Here is a 23,090-nt window from a genome sequence, read left to right on the forward strand (position 1 = left end):
CTTGTGTCTCTCACAACTCAGAGGATATAACACAGTATATGCAGCCACTTGTGCCCATCATATGCAGCCACTGTGCCCAGTATATGCAGCCACTTGTGCCCATCATATGCAGCCACTTGTGTTTGTCAAATGAATCCACTTGTGCCCATCATATGCAGCCACTTGTGCCCCGTCATATGCAGCCACTTGTGCCCATCATATGCAGCCACTTGTGCCCATCATATGCAGCCACTTGTGCCCATCATATGCAGCCACTTGTGCCCATCAAATGCAGCCACTTGTGCCCATCAAATGCAGCCACTTGTGTCCATCAAATGCAGCCACTGTGCCCATCATATGCAGCCACTTGTGCCCATCATATGCAACCACTTGTGCCCATCAAATGCAGCCACTTGTGCCCATCAAATGCAGCCACTTGTGCCCATCATATGCAGCCACTTGTGCCCATCAAATGCAGCCACTTGTGCCCATCATATGCAGCCACTTGTGCCCAGTATATGCAGCCACTTGTGCCCATCATATGCAACCACTTGTGCCCAGTATATGCAGCCACTTGTGCCCATCAAATGCAGCCACTTGTGCCCATTATATGCAGCCACTTGTGCTCATCATATGCAGCCACTTTTGCCCATCAAATGCAGCCATGTGTGCCCAGTATATGCAGCCACTTATGCCCATCAAATGCAGCCACTTGTGCCCATCATATGCAGCCACTTGTGCCCAGTATATGCAGCCACTTGTGCCATTCAAATGCAGCCACTTGTGCCCATCATACGCTGCCACTGTGCCCATCATATGCAGCCACTGTGCTCATCATATGCAGCCACTTGTGCCCATCAAATGCAGCCACTTGTGCCTATCATATGTAGCCACATGTGCCCATCATATGCAGCCACTTGTGCCCATCATATGCAGCCGCTTGTGCCCAGTATATGCAGCCACTTGTGCCCATCATATGCAGCCACTTGTGCCCATCATATGCAGCCACTTGTGTTTGTCAAATGAATCCACTTGTGCCCATCATATGCAGCCACTTATGCCCGTCATATGCAGCCACTTGTGCATACACAAAAAGGGGGGGAGGAGAAAGGAGCTCCAACAGACAGTTCACTACTAGAACAATTGGATATATACCTAAATATCTTTATTGATTGTCCCAATTAAACAAATAAACCTATCTACAAACCATGAATTAAAAATAGGACACTGGTGGCCACCGGTTCACTCCATACACTTCAATCACTCTCATCCTTACACACATATTATTGGATATCAGAGACCCGGGTCCAGCCTATGTAATAATAATGCAGTTCCTAAAGAGGACCATAAGTAGATTGATTAGTGTTCCATCGGTACTCGTTAAGTAAGGTGCAAGTGCTGGTGATTGGAAAAAAGTTCCATCCGCATATTATCTAGGAAAAAAGCTAACTCCAATTCAAACAGAATATTGGATTGGATATCCCCGTATTGCAGGCTGTTAGCAGGAATTAAAATGGCAGGCTCACATCTTTGTCAAGGAAACAAACGGTAGACAGTAATGATCAGTATACCTCCTATATGTTGGAGCACTACACAGCTCACCGTTTGATGTCTTCCATAGATGAATATCAGAGCCCGCAAAGATCGTGATAGCCGCACTGACTCGGTATGGTGGAGTGTTCATACAGCATGTTCATCCATTGCTGACAGCAGCTGTTGTCTTCCGGTCTTCCTGTTGAGTTGTACAGTATGCCTCAGAGTCCAAAGCTTACGGACTTAGTGCGTCAGATTGTCTAGGGAAGAACTCAGCCCCAGCAGCAGCCGCAGAGCCCACCCCAACAGCTCGGAATCAGGCAGAGCAGTCCTGTATGGTCCTGTATGGTCGGGGGTAACTCCTCAACTGTATGTGGAGTCCGGTGTCCCACCAGTGCGTTTGTTAGACGCTTACGCGTTTCACTTGTTGCCAAGCTTCATCAGAGCATGCGCAGTGCCCACGTCTCTATGCTCAAATAGCCGAACAGCTGATGCTCGGTATACATTAATTATAGTCAACACCTGGGCACGGCAGACTAACCATAATTCACATTCACCACTAGTGCAATCACACAAATACATACAAATGTGCTGCAGATCCAGATAAAACACAGATCATAGTTACTACATAGTTCCTAAAATTTCACAATTTGAGTCTCCTCGGCCCGTCTGTGGCTCAGAGATAGACCCAGTGGGAACATGAATAGAAAGAAGTAGAACAGGGAGGAGTGAAAAGGGATTTTGGCTACTATAGTTTTTTTATATATATATATATATATATATATATATATATATATATATATATATTTGTTACTATTGTAAAGAGGTGATAGCACTAATATTAGGCTGTCAGCAGCCCACTGCTATTGAGTAATGTCAGCCCTAGTGTGCATCACAATGAAAAGATGTAGATCTCAGAGGGAAAATTAATTCCCTAAATATAAACAATCTATACTTTCAGATCTAATTTACAGCCAAATTATTGCTCCAAAAAAGCCGTCAAATTGAACTCATTGTTCAATCCGGAAGGCTGCATACTATTCAAATAAAAAATCCACATCTTCTCCTTCTGATACAATATCCTATCAAAATCCCCGCGTCTATGGGGTAGGTTGAGCCTATAGATGCCCTTACACTTGAGACCATTCGGTTTCCCACCATGTTTTTCAAGGAAATGTAGGGACAGGGGCCGATCGTCTTCTTTATTCAGGATACTCTGGACGTGTTCACCAGCTCTGATTCTTAGTTCCCTTTTGGTTTTACCAACATAAATAAGCCCGCAAGGGCAAGTTAACATATAGATTACGCGTGTGGTTGTACAGTTTATAAAACTGTTAATTCTAAACTGTCTTTTACCATCGGAGCTGGTGAACACGTCTGTCCTATCTACATATCTACACATATTACATCTTCCACAGGGGTACATGCCCTTAAGGGGTGGGAGGTTGGTTAACCAGTTACGTTTTTTAGGTCTATTATACTCTGAATGTACCAACCGATCCCTTAAGTTTGTGGCTCTACGAGCAGTAAGCAATGGTCTATTACTTACAATTTTTCCATCAACTTGTGTCCATCAAATGCAGCCACTGTGCCTATCATATGCAGCCACTTGTGCCCATCAAATGCAGCCACTTGTGGCCATCATATGCAGCCACTTGTGCTCAGTATATGCAGCCACTTGTGCCCATCATATGCAACCACTGTGCCCATCATATGCAGCCACTTGTGCCCAGTATATGCAGCCACTTGTGCCCATCAAATGCAGCCACTTGTGCCCATTATATGCAGCCATTTGTGCTCATCATATGCAGCCACTTGTGCCCATCAAATGCAGCTACGTGTGCCCAGTATATGCAGCCACTTATGCCCATCAAATGCAGCCACTTGTGCCCATCATATGCAGCCACTTGTGCCCAGTATATGCAGCCACTTGTGTCCATCATATGCAGCCACTTGTGCCTGTCAAATGCAGCCACTTGTGCCCATCATACGCTGCCACTGTGCCCATCATATGCAGCCACTTGTGCCCAGTATATGCAGCCACTTGTGCCCATCAAATGCAGCCACTTGTGCCCATTATATGCAGCCACTTGTGCTCATCAAATGCAGCTACGTGTGCCCAGTATATGCAGCCACTTATGCCCATCAAATGCAGCCACTTGTGCCCATCATATGCAGCCACTTGTGCCCAGTATATGCAGCCACTTGTGTCCATCATATGCAGCCACTTGTGCCTGTCAAATGCAGCCACTTGTGCCCATCATACGCTGCCACTGTGCCCATCATATGCAGCCACTTGTGCCCAGTATATGCAGCCACTTGTGCCCATCAAATGCAGCCACTTGTGCCCATTATATGCAGCCACTTGTGCTCATCATATGCAGCCACTTGTGCCCATCAAATGCAGCTACGTGTGCCCAGTATATGCAGCCACTTGTGCCCATCAAATGCAGCTACGTGTGCCCAGTATATGCAGCCACTTATGCCCATCAAATGCAGCCACTTGTGCCCATCATATGCAGCCATTTGTGCCCAGTATATGCAGCCACTTGTGTCCATCATATTCAGCCACTTGTGCCTGTCAAATGCAGCCACTTGTGCCCATCATACGCTGCCACTGTTCCCATCATATGCAGCCACTGTCCCCATCATATGCAGCCACTTGTGCCCATCAAATGCAGCCACTTGTGCCTATCATATGCAGCCGCTTGTGCCCAGTATATGCAGCCACTTGTGCCCATCATATGCAGCCACTGTGCCCAGTATACGCAGCCACTTGTGCCCATCATATGCAGCCACTTGTGTTTGTCAAATGAATCCACTTGTGCCCATCATATGCAACCACTTGTGCCCATCAAATGCAGCCACTTGTGCCCATCAAATGCAGCCACTTGTGCCCATCATTTGCAGCCACTTGTGCCCATCAAATGCAGCCACTTGTGCCCATCATATGCAGCCACTTGTGCCCAGTATATGCAGCCACTTGTGCCCATCATATGCAGCCACTTGTGCCCAGTATATGCAGCCACTTGTGCCCATCAAATGCAGCCACTTGTGCCCATTATATGCAGCCACTTGTGCTCATCATATGCAGCCACTTGTGCCCATCAAATGCAGCCATGTGTGCCCAGTATATGCAGCCACTTGTGCCCATCATATGCAGCCACTTGTGCCCAGTATATGCAGCCACTTGTGCCCATCTTATACAGCCACTTATGCACATCAAATGCAGCCACTTGTGCCCATCATACACTGCCACTGTGCCCATCATATGCAGCCACTGTGCCCATCATATGCAGCCACTTGTGCCTATCAAATGCAGCCACTTGTGCCTATCATATGTAGCCACATGTGCCCATCATATACAGGCACTTGTGCCCATCATATGCAGCTGCTTGTGCCCAGTATATGCAGCCACTTGTGCCCATCATATGCGGCCACTGTGCCCAGTATATGCAGCCACTTGCGCCCATCATATGCAGCCACTTATGTTTGTCAAATGAATCCACTTGTGCCCATCATATGCAGCCACTTGTGCCCGTCATATGCAGCCACTTGTGCCCATCAAATGCAGCCACTTGTGCCCATCATATGCAGCCACTTGTGCCCAGTATATGCAACCACTTGTGCTCTTCATATGCAGCCACTGTGCCCATCATTTGCAGCTACTTGTGCCCATCATATGCAGCCACTTGTGCCCATCATATGCAGCCACTTGTGCCCATCATATGCAGCTACTGTGCCCATCATATGTAGCCACTTGTGCCCAGTATATGCAGCCAGTTGTGCCCAGCAAATGCAACCACTGTGCCCATCATATACAGCCACTTGTGCCCAGTATATGCATCCACTTGTGCCCATCATATGCAACTACTTGTGCCCATCATATGCAGCCACTTGTGCCCATCATATGCAGCCACTTCTGCCCATCAAATGCAGCCACTTCTGCCCATCATATGCAGCCACTGTGCCCATCATATACAGCCACTTATGCACATCAAATGCAGCCACTTGTGCCCAATATATGCTGCCACCTGTGCCCATCATATGCAGCCACTGTGCCCACTGATCGCCCCACTCGCTGGGCTCACAGCTCTTGCAGTGAATCCAACCCCCCCACGAGGCTCTGGCAGTGCATCCAACCCCCCCGTGCGCAGCTCTGGCAGTGCAACCAACCCCCCTGTGCACAGCTCTGGCAGTGCATCCAACCCCTGCGCGTGGCTCTGGCAGTGCACCCAACCCCCCGCGGGTGGCTCCGGGAGACCCCCCTGACACTTACCAGGCAGCAGCTCCTCTCCAGCACGTGCCTCTCCTACACTCCTCTTCCTAAGTACCAGGCATCCAATAGGGTGGCCTGGCACTTTGGCCAGTCAGGAAACAGGCCTGACGCCATGTCTCCTGATTGGCAGGGAGGAAGGTTAGTGTGAAAATAGCAAAAATTAATTTGCTATCATCACACAATTGGGTGAGATCAGGACGCCCCAAGCCCACCCTATTTTGAAGCCTATTAGAGCCTCTGGCTCTAAACAGCTGCTTCAAAAAATACCACCCCCTCCCACCCCCACCATAGGAATCCATGCATCCGGAATCCTGAATGGGGCCAGGCGCATGGATGTGCGCTCACAGTGCACGGGCCGCTACTGCCAGTGAGGGAGCAGTGATAGTGCAGCACCTTACTGGTTTGGAAGTTGAGGGGATGACACCATAGGAGCAGTTAAGTGGTCACTACTGATCCTGTTACTGGTGAGTAAACCCCAAGGGGGAAGATAGCTAGTGTATAGGGATGAGCTTCGAGTTCGAGTCGAACTCATGTTCTACTCGAACATTGGCTGTTCGCAAGTTCGCCGAACAGCGAACAATTTGGGGTGTTCGCGGCAAATTCGAATGCCGCGGAACACCCTTTAAAAGTCTATGGGAGAAATCAAAAGTGCTAATTTTAAAGGCTTATATGCAAGTTATTGTCATAAAAAGTGTTTGGGGACCCGGGTCCTGCCCCAGGGGACATGGATCAATGCAAAAAAAAGTTTTAAAAACGGACGTTTTTTCAGGAGCAGTGATTTTATTAATGCTTAAAGTCAAACAATAAAAGTGTAATATCCCTTTAAATTTCGTACCTGGGGGGTGTCTATAGTATGCCTGTAAAGGGGCGCATGTTTCCCGTGTTTAGAACAGTCTGACAGCAAAATGACATTTGGAAGGAAAAAACTCATTTAAAACTACCGCGGCTATTGCATTGCCGACAATACACATAGAAGTTAATTGATAAAAACGGCATGGGAATTCCCCACAGGGCAACCCCGAACCAAAATAAAAAAAAAAAAATGATGTGGGGGTCCCCCTAAATTCCATACAAGGCCCTTCAGGTCTGGTATGGATATTAAGGGGAACCCCAGCCAAAATTTAAAAAAAAAAATTGACGTGGGGTTCCCCCTAAATTCCATACCAGACCCTTCAGGTCTGGTATGGATTTTAAGGGGAACCCCGCGCCAAAAAAAAAAACGGCATGGGGTCCCCCTAAAAATCCATACCAGACCCTTATCCGAGCACGCAACCTGGCAGGCCGCAGGAAAAGAGGGGGGGACGAGAGTGCGGCCCCCCCCCCCTCCTGAACCGTACCAGGCCACATGCCCTCAACATTGGGAGGGTGCTTTGGGGTAGCCCCCCAAAACACCTTGTCCCCATGTTGATGAGGACAAGGGCCTCATCCTCACAACCGTGGCCGGTGGTTGTGGGGGTCTGCGGGCGGGGGGCTTATCGGAATCTGGAAGCCCCCTTTAACAAGGGGACCCCCAGATCCCGGCCCCCCCCCGTGTGAAATGGTAAGGGGGTACTTACCCCTACCATTTCACTAAAAAACTGTCAAAAATGTTAAAAATGACAAGAGACAGTTTTTGACAATTCCTTTATTTAAATGCTTCTTCTTTCTTCCTTAATCTTCTTCTTCTTCTGGTTCTTCTGGCTCTTCTGGTTCTTCCTCCGGCGTTCTCGTCCAGCATCTTCTCCGCGGCGTCTTCTATCTTCTTCTCCTCGGGCCGCTCCGCACCCATGGCATGAGGGGGGAGGCTCCCGCTCTTCTCTTCATCTTCTTCTCTTCTTCATCTTCTTCTTCATCTTCTTCTTCATCTTCTTCTTCCTTCTTCTCTTCTTCCTGTCTTCTCCGGGCCGCTCCGCAGCCATGCTGTGGCATGGAGGGAGGCTCCCGCTGTGTGATGGCGTCTCTTCGTCTGACGGTTCTTAAATAACGGGGGGCGGGGCCATCCGGTGACCCCGCCCCCCTCTGACGCACGGTGACTTGAGGGACTTCCCTGTGACGTCACGGGGAATGCCACAGGGAAGTCCCGTCATGTCACCGTGCGTCAGAGGGGGGCGGGGTCACCGGGTGGCCCCGCCCCCCGTTATTTAAGAACCGTCAGACGAAGAGACGCCGTCACACAGCGGGAGCCTCCCTCCATGCCACAGCATGGCTGCGGAGCGGCCCGGAGAAGACATGAAGAACAGAAGAAGGAAGAAGAGAAGAAGAAGAAGAAGATGAAGAAGAAGATGAAGAAGATGAAGAGAAGAGCGGGAGCCTCCCCCCTCATGCCATGGGTGCGGAGCGGCCCGAGGAGAAGAAGATAGAAGACGCCGCGGAGAAGATGCTGGACGAGAACGCCGGAGGAAGAACCAGAAGAGCCAGAAGAACCAGAAGAAGAAGAAGATGAAGGAAGAAAGAAGAAAGAAGAAGCATTTAAATAAAGGAATTGTCAAAAACTGTCTCTTGTCATTTTTAACATTTTTGACAGTTTTTTAGTGAAATGGTAGGGGTAAGTACCCCCTTACCATTTCACACAGGGGGGGCCGGGATCTGGGGGTCCCCTTGTTAAAGGGGGCTTCCAGATTCCGATAAGCCCCCCGCCCGCAGACCTCCACAACCACCGGCCAGGGTTGTGGGGATGAGGCCCTTGTCTTCATCAACATGGGGACAAGGTGTTTTGGGGGGCTACCCCAAAGCACCCTCCCAATGTTGAGGGCATGTGGCCTGGTACGGTTCAGGAGGGGGGGGGCCGCACTCTCGTCCCCCCCTCTTTTCCTGCGGCCTGCCAGGTTGCGTGCTCGGATAAGGGTCTGGTATGGATTTTTAGGGGGACCCCATGCCGTTTTTTTTTTTTTTTTTTGGCGCGGGGTTCCCCTTAAAATCCATACCAGACCTGAAGGGTCTGGTATGGAATTTAGGGGGAACCCCACGTCAATTTTTTTTTTAAATTTTGGCTGGGGTTCCCCTTAATATCCATACCAGACCTGAAGGGCCTTGTATGGAATTTAGGGGGACCCCCACATCATTTTTTTTTTTTTATTTTGGTTCGGGGTTGCCCTGTGGGGAATTCCCATGCCGTTTTTATCAATGAACTTCTATGTGTATTGTCGGCAATGCAATAGCCGCGGTAGTTTTAAATGTGTTTTTTCCTTCAAAATGTCATTTTGCTGTCAGACTGTTCTAAACACAGGAAACATGCGCCCCTTTACAGGCATACTATAGACACCCCCCAGGTATGAAATTTAAAGGGATATTACACTTTTATTGTTTGACTTTAAGCATTATTAAAATCACTGCTCCTGAAAAAACGGCCGTTTTTAAAACTTTTTTTTGCATTGATTCATGTCCCCTGGGGGAGGACCCGGGTCCCCAAACACTTTTTATGACAATAACTTGCATATTAGCCTTTAAAATTAGCACTTTTGATTATTCATGTTCGTGTCCCATAGACTTTAACGGCGTTCGCGTGTTCGAACGAATTTTTTTCCTGTTCGCATGTTCTGGTGCGAACCGAACAGGGGGGTGTTCGGCTCATCCCTACTAGTGTAATATAAGCCTGAGACTAATTTCAGACCTATAATGGATCAATTCAGATCTATAATGGCGACAGTTGTCTGTCTGTGAACAGGGGTCACAAATACAAAACGTACCCACATCTTCTAAATGGGGGACCAACTAATTTTCTAATAACTGATAACTTAAGGCATGTATAAAAAAAACATCCCTGCATGTTTCAGCTCAGTAATATATTAGATGGGCTGCTGTATTAGGTAATACTTTGGTTTCCTGTATTAGATAGTAGTCAACGTTTCCTTATATTGCTACAATGTTGCTAAACCTTTCAGGGTCTATTCATTTCATTTACAAATTATAGTTCTTCCTCTTTCTGGTTCTGCTGAAAGCAACATGATGCAGTCACACATTTTTAGACCTCATTCTAACAGCACCAGTGTTGCCAACCTACTAGATTGAAATTTACTGACACGACACTCAAAATTTACTGGCACAGCCAAGTTTTTACTGGCATTTCCAAAAGTTACAAAATTACAGTTGTAAGTGCAAATTTCAGTATTTAGGCTACAAATAAGAACAATGTGCAATTAGCAATGTGATTCAAGGTAGATATTAAGGTAAAAAGCATTTTTCTTATTTTATTTTAATTATAGTTAGTAAGTGGCACAGGAACAGGACTCAGGGGCAGGAAATTAGAATGGGTGACAAACGCACATAAAATAGACTCTCGCAGTGACACTGACAGCAGTGTGCAGCAGCATAGATCACTGACACATCCCATCCTGAGTCACAGTGACAGTTTCTATCCATGCCAGGTGGTCCTCTCAGTCCCCTCCAGTCCAAACAGCATTGGGAGTCCCGCTCCCGGCTTGCCTTGCTCCTGTCCCACAGACCCGCACGTGAGGCTCTGGCCACAACGCTTGGCTCCCTTGCACCATGACATCACACGACATGCTCAGGCACCATCTCCGTCAGACCTGCCCCCTGCCGGTACCACCCGAACACACTGTAGCAGGTACTTGGATGGTCCTGGCCAGCTCCGGACCCGAGCTGCGCTTGCCCAGTTCCGAGCCATGCGCCACAACCATATTTTTTACTGGCATCCTTTTCCTCTTACTGGCAGGAGAAAAGTGCTTGTTTTTTTACTGGCTGCCAGTAAAAATACTGACGGTTGGCAACACTGCACAGCACTGAAGTTTTCTGTGTAGGATCATGCCAGCAGAAGTTGCCAACAAGACCCTGTGAATAAATGTTCTGCATGCTATACACACATAATATTTGAGCAATATTTACATGTGTACAGTCTGGTAAATGGTCACCAACACTACACAGGTGACTTTTGCCACCTGAATCCAAGCAACAAAGGAAGGCGAATCCTGCCACCAAATAAGCAATCGGTTCGTCATCAGATCCGCTTAGATGGCCAGTGGGAGCAGGCGCTTCTGCCTGGGTTTCATTTGATTGGCTTAGCCAAACTGCCAGTGCCACTTATTGCAATTTTTTTTTTTACCAAAAATATGTAGAAGAATACGTATCGGCCTAAACTGAGGAAAAAAAATGTTTTTTTAAATATTTTTTGGGGATATTTTTTATAGCAAAAAGTAAAAATAATGAGTTTTTTTTTAAATTGTCGCTATTTTTTTGTTTAAAGCGCAAAAAATAAAAACCTCAGAGGCGATCAAATACCACCAAAAGAAAGTTCTATTTGTGGGATAAAAAGGACATCAATTTTGTTTGGGAACCACGTCGCAGGACCGCGCAATTGTCAGTTAAAGCGGCGCAGTGCCCAATCGCAAAAAGTGCTCTGGTCAGGAAGGGGGTAAATTCTTCCGAGGCTGAAGCGGTTAAGGCACCCTAAAGTGTATTTAATGTACGCTAAGTATGTCACCTCAGTATTCCCTAAATGTCGCTGCAATTCAGTAAATCAGGACCTTTATCTCAACACCAAGACAGAGTATAATATCAGAAGCAAGAATTCCTGGGAAATAGTTTTAATGTCATAATACATTTAGAATACTCTGTAGTAAAAAAGAAAAAACTATCTAATTAATTTCTTCCAATCATCACCAAAAGTTTACACCCGTTGTAATTGCGATAGTAGAGAAATAGAAAGAATAAATAAAATGAACTCACCTCCTAGAATGGCTGCAAAGCTTGATGTCAATGAAAACTGGTTTTCAATAAATTTTGGTAGAAATGCTGCAAAGCCGGTGGTGATAAATGCATCAGAGCAGCTGGCAAACGTTAGAGCCATGAGAACTGGGTTCTTTACCATCAGCTAAAACGGATACAGTAAAATTGTTACATAAGGCAGAGAGCAACCCAGTAATTGAATAAAAAGCATGAATTCTATTCAACAGCAGTTCATATTAAAGAAAACCAGTCATCCACAGGTATTTTATTATACTAAATCTCTAAACTAAAAGGCTTTGTTAAAACTAAAGAAAACTAAAGACTAACTGGCTATTTAAAATGTATGTCAAATTGATTCTTTTTTTTTTGTTGGATAGAGTGGGGAATGATTAGAACCCAGTGGCGGCCCATGCACTGAGGGCGCACAGGCGCCGCCCCCCCATCCCTGCCTCCGCCCCCCCTTTCCATGCGCTCGGCCCCTCTCAGGATGCCAGGGGCATGAATTCCTATGGCGAGGGGTGTTTTTTTTTTTTTTTTTAAGCACCTGATTAGAGCCAGAGGCTCTAATATCGTTCAAAAAAGGGTGGGCTTAGGGAGCAGAGAGTGCACCCCAATTCCACCCAATTGTCTGACGATAGCGAATTAATTTTTGCTATTTTTCACACTACAGTTCCTCTCCACCAATCAGAAGGTTGGTTGTATTTCCCAATTGGCCAAAGCACCAGGCGATCCAATTGGATCCAATTGGATGCCTAGCACTTTGGAAGAGGAGACACATGCTGGAGCCAGAGCTGCTGCTCCTTGCATGCCCACACTCCAGAGAAGAAGAGGAGCGCACACAACAGCATTCCGCCTGAACCAGTAAGTGCCAGATCTCCCGCGGGTGGGGTGGGGTGGGGTGGGGTGGGGGGGAGGGCTAGCAGCTGTCAGTGCCTCGAGCCCCCAGCCGCACCTCAAGCCCACCAGCCGCCACTGTGCTGTAGCAAGGGCAAACTTTGCATACCTGCAAAGAACCATGGTTTTCACTCCTATAGTATGTTCCTGGTTCAAGTGAAGAACAGTGGATACAGCAGAACATGACATTTGTCAGTGCGGGTTCACACATTGATAGACACTAAATGCAGACAGGTACAAATTGTGGACTTGTGTTGACAAGTAGCTCCCTATGAGAACTTGTGCTGAAACATGCCAAGTACCCTGAGGAAATCTTCCTTTAAAAACCACTTACGGACCACCCGCCGTTGTTTTACGTCGCTATTTTGAAGTGGAATACCGTTGTTATGGCAGCAGCTAGCTGCTATAACCCCGGTATCCTCTTCCTTGGCGGGCAGTCCGCTTTCAGCTAAAAGTAGTGTCCGCGGCGGATTCACTTTTATCGGAGGCGGGAGAGGGCCCCCCCCTCCTGCCGTGCTCCAGTTCTCTCCGTCGCTTACCCGAGCCATCGGTAGTGGCGGAGGCGATCGGGTTCTTATCCCTGTTGATAATAGAGACAAGTGAGGGGAAGACCCGTCTCCATGACATTGCAGGACGGAAGCGACGTCATAACGTCACTTCTGCCCATAGCTCTTAAAGGGACTTTTTTTTTTTTAAATGACATTTCATTTTTTTTATTGCAATTTAGTGTAAATATGAGATCTGAGGTATTTTTGACCCCAGATCTCATGATTTATGAGGTCCTGTCATGCTTTTTTTTATTACAAGGGATGTTTACATTTCTTGTAATAGGAATAAAAGTGACACATTTTTTTAAAAAAAGAACAGTGTAAAAATAAAAGGTAAAATAAATAAGAAAAAAAAATGTAAATGCGCCCTGTCCCGCCGAGCTCGCGTGCAGAAGCGAGCGCATACGTGAGTAGCGCCCGCGTTTGAAAACGGTGTTCAAACCACACATGTTCGGTATCACCGCGATTGTTAGAGCAAGAGCAATAATTCTAGCCCTAGACCTCCTATGTGACTCAAAACATGCAACCTGTAGAATTTTTTAAACGTCGGAGATTTTTAAGGGTAACAATTTGTGGCCATTCCACGAGCGGGTGCAATTTTGAAGCGTGACATGTTGGGTAACAATTTACTCGGGGGAAACATTATCTTTCACGATATAAAAAGAAATTGGGCTTTACTGTTATCTTATTTTTTCATTAAAAAAAGTTTATTTCTTCCAAAAAAAGTGCGCTTGTAATACCGCTGTGCAAATACGGTGTGACAGAAAGTATTGCAACAACCGCCATTTTATTCTCTAGGGTGTTAGAAAAAAAAATATATATTGTTTAGGGGGTCTTAGTAATTTTCTAGAAAAAAATGTTTTTAACTTGTAAACACCAAATCTCAGAAAGAGCCTCGGTCCTTAAGTGGTTAAATACAGATGACCAACCATCGGCAATTGACAAAGTTAGTTAGTACATGATTTGCTGTGGGAGAAGAATTAAGACTGCAGATCTCAAAGTCCTGTGAATGTACAGTAAGTGCAGTTAGTGGATTATTACTGTAGATTGTTTCTACCTTTGAATATCGGTTCAATGATGAATATAGTATGAGTACAATACAACAATGCTTGTCTCTAGCTAACTATGCTATTGCACAAAAACGGATTCTACCTGCTCCCTTCATCCTACTGTACTCCTAAAAATAGCCCATATAATATGAGAACTCAGATGCATACATCCTGCATTTTTCTCAACTGCAGTGCCTGTCCATAGATTTGAGCTCACAGAGTTTGTGAAAATGATGGGGTAAGAATGGAGGGAGGCTTCCTGTTGCTACTAAGAAGCAGAAGGACTGTGTTTAGTCAGAATAAACTGGGAAATACCTTGACATGTACTTTTCTCTTGGAGCTTTCTTCCTACTTTGCACTCTGTGCTGAAGATAAGCTTATTGTTTTACCTCTTTGCTGAAATAAAAAACAATTTGTGTTTGTTTTCTAGAGAAATAAAAGGAACTTTTGTTTCCACAAGACTATATATATGATGCCTTACTTTCCCCCAATTCCCACATACTACATATGCTGAGCTATATACCCTGATCTGTAATGCTTAGCTATATACCCTGATCTGAAATGCTGAGCTATATGCCCTGATCTGTGATGCTGAGCTGTATACCCTGATCTGTGAGGCTGAGCTGTATACCCTGATCTGTGAGGCAGAGCTATATACCCTGATCTATGAGGCTGAGCTATATACCCTGATCAGTGAGGCTGAGCTATATACCCTGATCTGTGATACTGAGCTATATACCCTGATCTGTGATGCTGAGCTATATACCCTGATCTGTGAGGCTTAGCTGTATACCCTGATCTGTGAGGCTGAGCTATATACCCTGATCTGTGAGGCTGAGCTATATACCCTGATCTGTGATGCTGAGCTATATACCCTGATCTGTGAGGCTGAGCTATATACTCTGATCTGTAATGCTGAGATAAATACCCTGATCTGTGAGGCTGAGCTCTATACCTTGATCTGTAATGCTGAGCTATATAGCCTGATCTGTGGGGCTGAGCTATATACACTGATCTGTTATGCTGAGCTATATACCCTGATTTGTGAGGCTAAGCCATATACCCTGGTCTGTGAGGCTGAGCTATATACTCTGTCCTGTGAGGCTGAGCTATATACTCTGTTCTGTCATGCTGAGCTATATACCCTGATCTGTGAGGCTGAGCTATATACTCTGTCCTGTGAGGCTGAGCTATATACTCTGTCCTGTGATGCTGACCTGTATACTCCTGACACTATGGGTGGAAGCAAGTGGAATACAGGGGACGGAGTGGGTGGATTCTATAAGGGGTGGGGCTTATGAGAAATGGGAGGGGTCAACAAGCAAGGACTGGGTCTGGCGCCTCCCCATCCTAAAACTTCACCCGCTGCCACTGTTAGAACCCCTGTTAGAACCCCTGTCTGGCTTCTACTGCTGCTATTCAGGGCTCTCTCCTTATTATTTTCCTGCTGAAAATGGTTTTACCAGACAGTGAGTAAGAAAATTTGAAACCTGGATACAATTAGCAATACAAATGCGACAGGGTTTCCAAACCTTCTAGAAAACTACTAAAAATATGTTTTTATTTTGGCCTGTGTTGCTGTTGGAGGGTTCCCCCCCACTTTCTGCCTGGTTAAACACTGTCAGCAAAGCGGGAAATGAGGATTAAAGAGGAACCTTCCCCCCTCCCCTTCCCACCCCCAAAAAGGTGCCAAATGTGTCAGTGGAGGGGAGGAGGGTGCGAACAAGCGGAGCTTTTCCTTCCCCTTCAGTAAAAAACAGAAAGTGGCAATAATCCTTCCCTGATCTATCCAAAACTGATAACATTTTTGGCTTGGCATACACTTAAAACCTCCTCCAGTGGCCTAGAGAGATTGTTATTTAAAGCTCTAAGTTCAGTTGGCCATAAGAAATTCTACAAGAGTATGGCCAGCTTTACAAATGGCAATTTCCGGCTGATTCTCAGTAAATGTTTATAATTTATAACCCCATTTTCAGAGTTGACAATAATCAGGAGGTTAGATCATTATCATTATAATAACGCAAGAATGCCTGGATCACAATAATTAAATAGAGGATTATATATTTTTGTACATACAGCCATTGCACAAACATTCTCATTGTCCCTGCTAATGTTTGGATAAGGAATTGGACAGAGTGCACTTATTGTTACTCATAAGCAGTGTTTGGCCTCATTCAGATGAGCAGTAAACACCCATGTCAGTGTTCACTGTGCTTAAACAATGCTTGTTACAGGACTACAGGTGGCTGAATTTTTTTTTTTAATCCAAAAACCTAAAAACAGGAAAAACCATTAAGTGAACAAAAAAACATACATGTGAAACACACACTAAAAATTGCACTTAAGGGTGTGCTTTAGTCCACCTCCCGAAGGGGTAGGACCTCTCCCTGATCCCCCGGTGTGCAAGGCTCCTGACAAGGACATAGGGTTCCAATGGTCTGCCTAGCCAGAAGGCCTGGCAAAACCCGTTCTTCTAGTTCAGCCGAAACCGACCATTGAATACTTGGTTGAGACCTCCCCATGGGCAGGGGAGGAGGGAACCTGAGGGCCACACATCCTCCCCCTAGATGTCAGGGCACGCCGAGGACTCACACCCTTCATCTAAGTTAGAGAAAAGAACAGAAAGAAGTAAAATAAATAGTGGCCGTGCAATAGTGCACTGGCCAGGCCCTGAGGCCTGGAAGACAACATTTTCCCCAGACTTAGCCAAAAGGCCCAGCCCTAAAAGGTGATGTGCAGAAAAAGTTTTTGCAGCTGTGACCATGTTCCGGTTCACACATTGGGGTCTCATATCCAAGTGTTACTTACTAAGAGCTTCAGGGGGCTGGTACCAGGCCAGCAAAGGCCAGAATTTACACAGCATTTCTAAGCTTCAGAAAGCATCCCTTTATAGTGTGTATTTGTCTCGGTTAAGTCTAATTTCTGTCTGCTGCTTCATTCCTCTGTTATCATCATGAGTCACTTCTGACAAGTTTTCGTGACAGGGGAGGAACCTCCAGCTGTTTAACATCCTCAGGGCTGTTCCTGTGTGCTGTGTGAAGGGGGATGTATCCATCCAATCAGCAATCAGAGCTCTCCTCACTGAGCTCAGCAGAGTGTAATTTTATCTCTCCACCCCCTTTTTTCTGAACCCTCAGACAAGCTGTGTAAATTCAGCTATTTAAATGGATATAATGGAGAGAAGACTGCAGATAAACAGGTACACCTTATGTAGGAGGATTTGTTTCATCTTTGTGTATCACCTGAGGCCAGTCACTTCAATGGGTACAAAAAACAGAAAAGAAAAACGCCTCTGAGTGCAGGTATTTAATGAGTGCAATAACATATAATCCACACTTACATGAAAGTAAGGGATAACAGGCTCCAGGAAAGGGAAGACTCCTGGATCAGTCCATAACGTAGCTGAGTAGGTTCTCTCACACTCCGGTAACGTCACACACCAGCGAGCGGCTTCTCAGAGCGGAAGATCTCCATCTAGTCCGGTGTGTGGATCAGCTGGCCAGCTTCCTTGCGGGGGACCGCGGCCATCCCAGCTGGATAATCTGACTGCCGAGCTACTCAGCTACGTTATGGACTGTTCCAGGAGTGTTCCCTTTCCTGGAGCCTGTTATCTCTTACTTTCATGTAAGTGTGGATTATATGTTATTGTACTCATTAAATACCTGCACTCAGAGGCGCTTTTCTTTTCTGTTTTTTCTCCTGCTTCAATCATTAGAGCTGACTTCGCTCATATAAAAAGCTTTGCCCTCAGCGCTGGTCACACCACAGAGATGCTATAGTCATCACAAATGCAAAGACTACTTTGTTATGGACAATTTTTAACTCAATATTCACTGACATTTTATTTGTATTATCATCATTATTCCTAGCATCTTGTTATTTCCATGTCCTGTGCACTAGCATATGTATATATACTTCACTGGGTACATGTAAGGGTTTACATCCACTTTAAAAGTGCCCTTCAGTGCCGCCTCATCAGTACCCATCAGTGCCGCCTCATCAGCACACGTCAGTGAAGGAGAAAAATTACTTATTTATCAAATTTACTGACAGAAACAAAGGAAAACTTTATTTTTTTCAAATTTTTCTGTCTTATTTCTTTTTTAGCAAAGAATAAAAAAAAACAGCAGTGATTAAATAACACCAAAAGAAAGCTCTATTTATGGGAAGAAAATGATAAAAATTTAATTTGGGTACAGCGTTGCATGACCGCACAATTGTCATTCAAAATGTGACAGCGCTGAATGCTTAAAATCTCCTCCGGGAGAAGACAGTGGTTATCGCTAGCGGCTATAGAGCCCATTAATTGTTAGAAGATTCGAGATTCGAACTCTGTATGGCTGCCCTTAGTAAAGCTAAAGTTATCATCCTATAAGCAAAAACTCAATTAGCTTGAAACATCTGAAGGATACGTTCACTTTTACTTCACTCATCCTTCCCTGTTCCCTCCTCTCACAATGTTATAATTGGTCATAGTCACCTACACCTATATTCCTTGAAGATCATTCAAAGATAGATCTCAGAATTGGCAATACACATAGAGGGGGAATTTATCAAAATGAGAGCAGACAGACTCTGGAGATGGAATTAAATTCCATCTTTCGTTTCAAAGTTTAAAGCAGAACGAAACCCATTGACTTACCAGTTTCAAAAAACAGTTACATTCCCGACACATGCCAGAATGTAACTGTCACAGTGCTTGTGCTGTGTCATTTGGCCCATTTTATCACCTAAAAAACATGGCAGATCTTGCCTGGCTATACCCTCCCCCCTGTAAACTGACCACGGTATATCATGGCTGCTGATCCCTGACACCATGTCCTTCTCTGTTCTCCTCTCCCCCCTCCCTGCCTGTCTGCTTGTGTCAGTGCCTGTCCCCTCCCCTTCTGCTGCTCTCATACCTACTATAAAATCCTCCCATCCTATTTGTAACATAACGTTATGTGCCCCTGTGCCTGTGTTATATAAAAAATATGGTGATCTCTACCTATAACAGAGCAGCTCCCAGAGCTCACGTGACTCCTCTGCTCTCTCTCCTCCTCAGCTGACGTCAGGGTGCGTGCTTGGCCCCACCCGCTGGAGCTGTCAGCCGGGCAGAGGAGAGAAAGCCAAGGAGTCACGTGAGCGCTGGGAGCTGCTCTGATATAGGTACAGTTCGGCATATTTTTTATATAACACAGACACTGGGGCACATATTGTTATGTTACAAAGGGTATGGAAGGATTTTCTAGTAGTGGCTTAACAACCACTTTAAAGTTTATTAAAGCGGAGTTCCACCCAAAAATTGAACTTCCGCTTTAAGTGATGGTGACCCCCAGACATGTCACATTTGGCATGTCATTTTTTTGGGGGGGGATACCCCCTTTTTAGAGGCATCCAGCTCGCACTTCCTCCTGGGGCTCTGCGGCGCTGGAAGGAAGTTCACCCCCCCCCTGCAATCTTCTGGGACATGTCACAGGTCCCAGAAGATTGCCCGGCCATTCACAGCGCGGCTCGCGCATGCGCAGTGCGTGCCTGGCTGTGAAGCCACAGCCAGGCGCCCAGAGTAAGTATGCCGGTGCAGTGGAGAGGAGGGGGAGAGGAGCGAGGCTTCGTACGCCCGCATCGCTGGACAGTGGGACAGGTGAGTGTCTGATTATTAAATGTCAGCAGCTACACTTTTTGTAGTTGCTGACTTAAAAAAAAAAAAAATTGGTGGAGCTCCGCTTTAAAAAGATTTTTGCCTTTTTTAATGTAACATAAAATAATGGCAAATACAAGATCATCAGAAGAGCAAATATTCACGAAGAAGAATCCTATGTGTGTGTATAGTATAGGTATAATTAGAAATGTGTCACTGGAATTGAGTCTTCACAGTGGCAGAACAGCTTTGGTAGAATGCCACATCCGCCTGGCACTGACAAGGTCGTTAAAAATAATTTAGTATATGTATTTACGTACACAGGATTCACCCTGAATCCATCCAAAACCTGAACTCAGTCTAACCAGTGTGACGACAATACATTTGTAAGCCCTTCAGGGTCAGAAAAGCAGTAATGCTGAAAGAAGGACGGTTAGAGGAGTACTAGTTATCTTGCTAAAGCTAAGTGCAGACAGCCCCCCTTCCTTCATTATGTGCGAGCTTATGAGGAAGAGGGGGAGAGATAGCACAGCAATCCTTGCTGCTTCCAGCACTGGGCTGACAGAAGTAGTGATGCCGCTGTTGCTATTCCTCTCAGCCTTATAGAAAAAAGGAACTTGTGGTGCCTCCATCCCTACTGTGCCCAGGGCAGCCACCCCCTTCTACCCATCCCTTGTCCCGGTCCGGAGTGCCAGATCACACTGATGATTTAGCAAAACATATGTAAAATGTACAAAATATATGTGTACTTCTTTATGTGTTTTGGTATTTTTAAGTACCCCATTCCATTGATTTTAACCACTTGCAGACCACTGCACTCCAATATATGTCGGCACAATGACAGTGGTGGGCAAATGGGAGTACCTGTACGTCCCCTTTAATTGGTGGGGCTAGCGGGCGCGTGCCAGCCGCATACAGCGTGACCGTGCCCGCGGGAACGGCGGACTCGTGTCACGGAACCGCAGAACGAGGAAGTGCCTATGTAAACAAGGAATTTCCCCGTTCTGCCTTGTGACATGACATGAATCACTGCTCCTGTCATTGGGAGCAGTGATCGCTGTCACGTGAGTGGAAGCCCACCCCCCCCACAGTTAGAACCACTCCCTAGGACACACTTAACCCCTTGATCGCCCCCTAGTGTTTAATCCCTTCCCTGCCAGTGTCATTTACACAGTAATCAGTGCATTTTTATAGCACTGATCGCTGTATAAATGACAATGGTCCCAAAATAGTGGGAAAAGTGTCCGATGTGTCTGCCATAATGTCGCAGTCATGATAAAAATTGCAGATCGCCGCCATTACTAATAAATAAAAAATTTATAATAATAATGCCATAAAACTATCCCCTATTTTGACGCTATAAATTTTGCACAAACCAATCAATATACGCTTATTGTGATTTTTTTTACCAAAAATATGTAGAAGAATACATATCGGCCTAAACTGAGGAAAAAAAAATTATATATTTTTGGGGGATATTTATTATAGCAAAAATGAAAAAATATTGCTTTTTTTTTCAAAATTGTCGCTCTTTTTTTTGTTTATAGCACAAAAAATAAAAACCACAGAGGTGATCAAATGCCACCAAAAGAAAGCTCTATTTGTGGGAAAAAAAGGATGTCAATTTTGTTTGGGTACAACATCGCATGGCTGTGCAATTGTCAGTTAAAGCGACGCAGTGCCGAATCGCAAAAAGTGCTCTGGTCAGGAAGGGGGTAAAATCGTCCGGGGCTGAAGCGGTTAAAGAGCCCATCTAAAGCGGATATTTCAGCTATTGGTAGATGCTGGAGAACTAACCCTGACAGTTTTTCTACCTCTCAGGGGCTTTACAAGTGAGCTTTAAACAAAACAATTAGAACTGCGTCACAGTTTCTCAAATGGGTAATGTATGGTGCAGCTGCTATTCTATTTGATGTAAACACCCAAAAAAAAAAAGTGAACAGCACTACTACCCCCTCTTTAATATGTGTATAGTGCAAAATTATTTTAAAGTACAATTGTGCAACATGTAACCAACCATAGAATGCGGTGTGTTTCGTCATCAGACGTTCTCCAGTTGATGAATCCTGTAGGTTGGGATTTCAGGCGTGACTTCACCATGCATGCAGGGACCATACTCGCGTCCTGAGAGTGCAGCTGGAGTTGGCTCTGCTACACGATAGAGTGCAATATACTATTGGTGTTGTTAAGACACTGACAAATGTAAGTGTTTTAGTGTATTTTTTATATATTCAAGTTTTTGATGGTTTTACATGACATGTGAAGGACTTAACCCCCAGTCCTCTACGCCACCCCTTAAACATAACTCAGTTCCCTCCAAATCCTCCCCACAAATGACGTGACAAGGTGTTGGAGTAAATGGCCTTGACGGCCTTTTATTAACAAAATAACATAATTAAATAAATAACATTTTAAATAACGTTTTAAATAACTTTTTAATAACCTTCTCAGTACTTATTGGGGTCTTGGAGGGGAACACACACCACAGGTCACTGCGACAAACTTCGTAAAAAACTTTAGGCCTCCAGTCGCAACCCCCAGACTGTGAGACGGTACACAACAGGTCACTGCGACAAACTTCGTAAAAAACTTTAGGCCTCCAGTCGCAACCCCCAGACTGTGAGACGGTACACAACAGGTCACTGTGACAAACTTCGTAAAAAACTTTAGACCTCCAGTCGCAACCCTCACACTGTGACACAGTACACAACCTTCCCAGTGACCCAACTTTTTACCCCTTCCTGGTTAACCCCTCGTAACCGGAAGGTACGTAACAAACCCCATATTACATATGGGTACCAACCATGTTATATCTCCATATAACATACATCTCCTCCTCACAGACCCAAACCACTGCCCAAGCTGACTTCGTATTCCCCTTTCTAAATAAGCATACCAGGGAGGGTGGGTGGGAATCTTTCTCCCCGCCGCTCTCCACTGACGTCACTTCCCCCTTCTTCCACCTAATCCTTTCCCCTGCTTCTACCTCTCCCCCTTTCTTAAAGGGGAAACAGCTTTCAACAGCGTGATTGTGCAGTCCACACATGTCATACTGTCCCTGCGCTGATCCCTTTCTATCCTTTGCTCCGGGACCTTCTTGACATGTGAAGGACTTAACCCCCATTCCTCTACGCCACCCCTTAAACATAACTCAATTCCCTCCAAATCCTCCCCACAAATGACGTGACAAGGTGTTGGAATAAATGGCCTTGACGGCCTTTTATTAACAAAATAACATAATTAAATAAATAACATTTTAAATAACTTTTTAAATAACTTTTTAATAACCTTCTCAGTACTTATTGGGGTCTTGGAGGGGAACACACACCACAGGTCACTGCGACAAACTTCGTAAACAACTTTAGGCCTCCAGTCGCAACCCCCAGACTGTGAGACGGTACACAACCTTCCCAGTGACCTAACTTTTTACCCCTTCCTTCTTAACCCCTTGTAACCGGAAGGTACATAACAAACCCCATATTACATATGGGTACTAACCATGTTATATCTCCATATAACATACATCT

At 45.4% G+C, this 23,090-nt stretch overlaps 1 protein-coding gene across 1 annotated transcript in view; it reads right to left on the reverse strand.

Annotated features, from left to right (window-relative positions):
* Nucleotides 1-23,090, reverse strand: part of SLCO4C1 (solute carrier organic anion transporter family member 4C1) — a 121,937-nt gene that overhangs the window by 37,457 nt on the left and 61,390 nt on the right. Inside the window, exon 7 of the mRNA XM_073624568.1 lies at nt 11,453-11,597. Coding sequence (XP_073480669.1) covers nt 11,453-11,597 — 145 coding nt within the window. The remainder of the gene's footprint in view (nt 1-11,452; nt 11,598-23,090) is intronic.

Source organism: Aquarana catesbeiana, linkage group LG01 (genome assembly GCF_042186555.1).
Source record: "Aquarana catesbeiana isolate 2022-GZ linkage group LG01, ASM4218655v1, whole genome shotgun sequence".
In the NCBI taxonomy this organism is placed as follows: domain Eukaryota; kingdom Metazoa; phylum Chordata; class Amphibia; order Anura; family Ranidae; genus Aquarana; species Aquarana catesbeiana.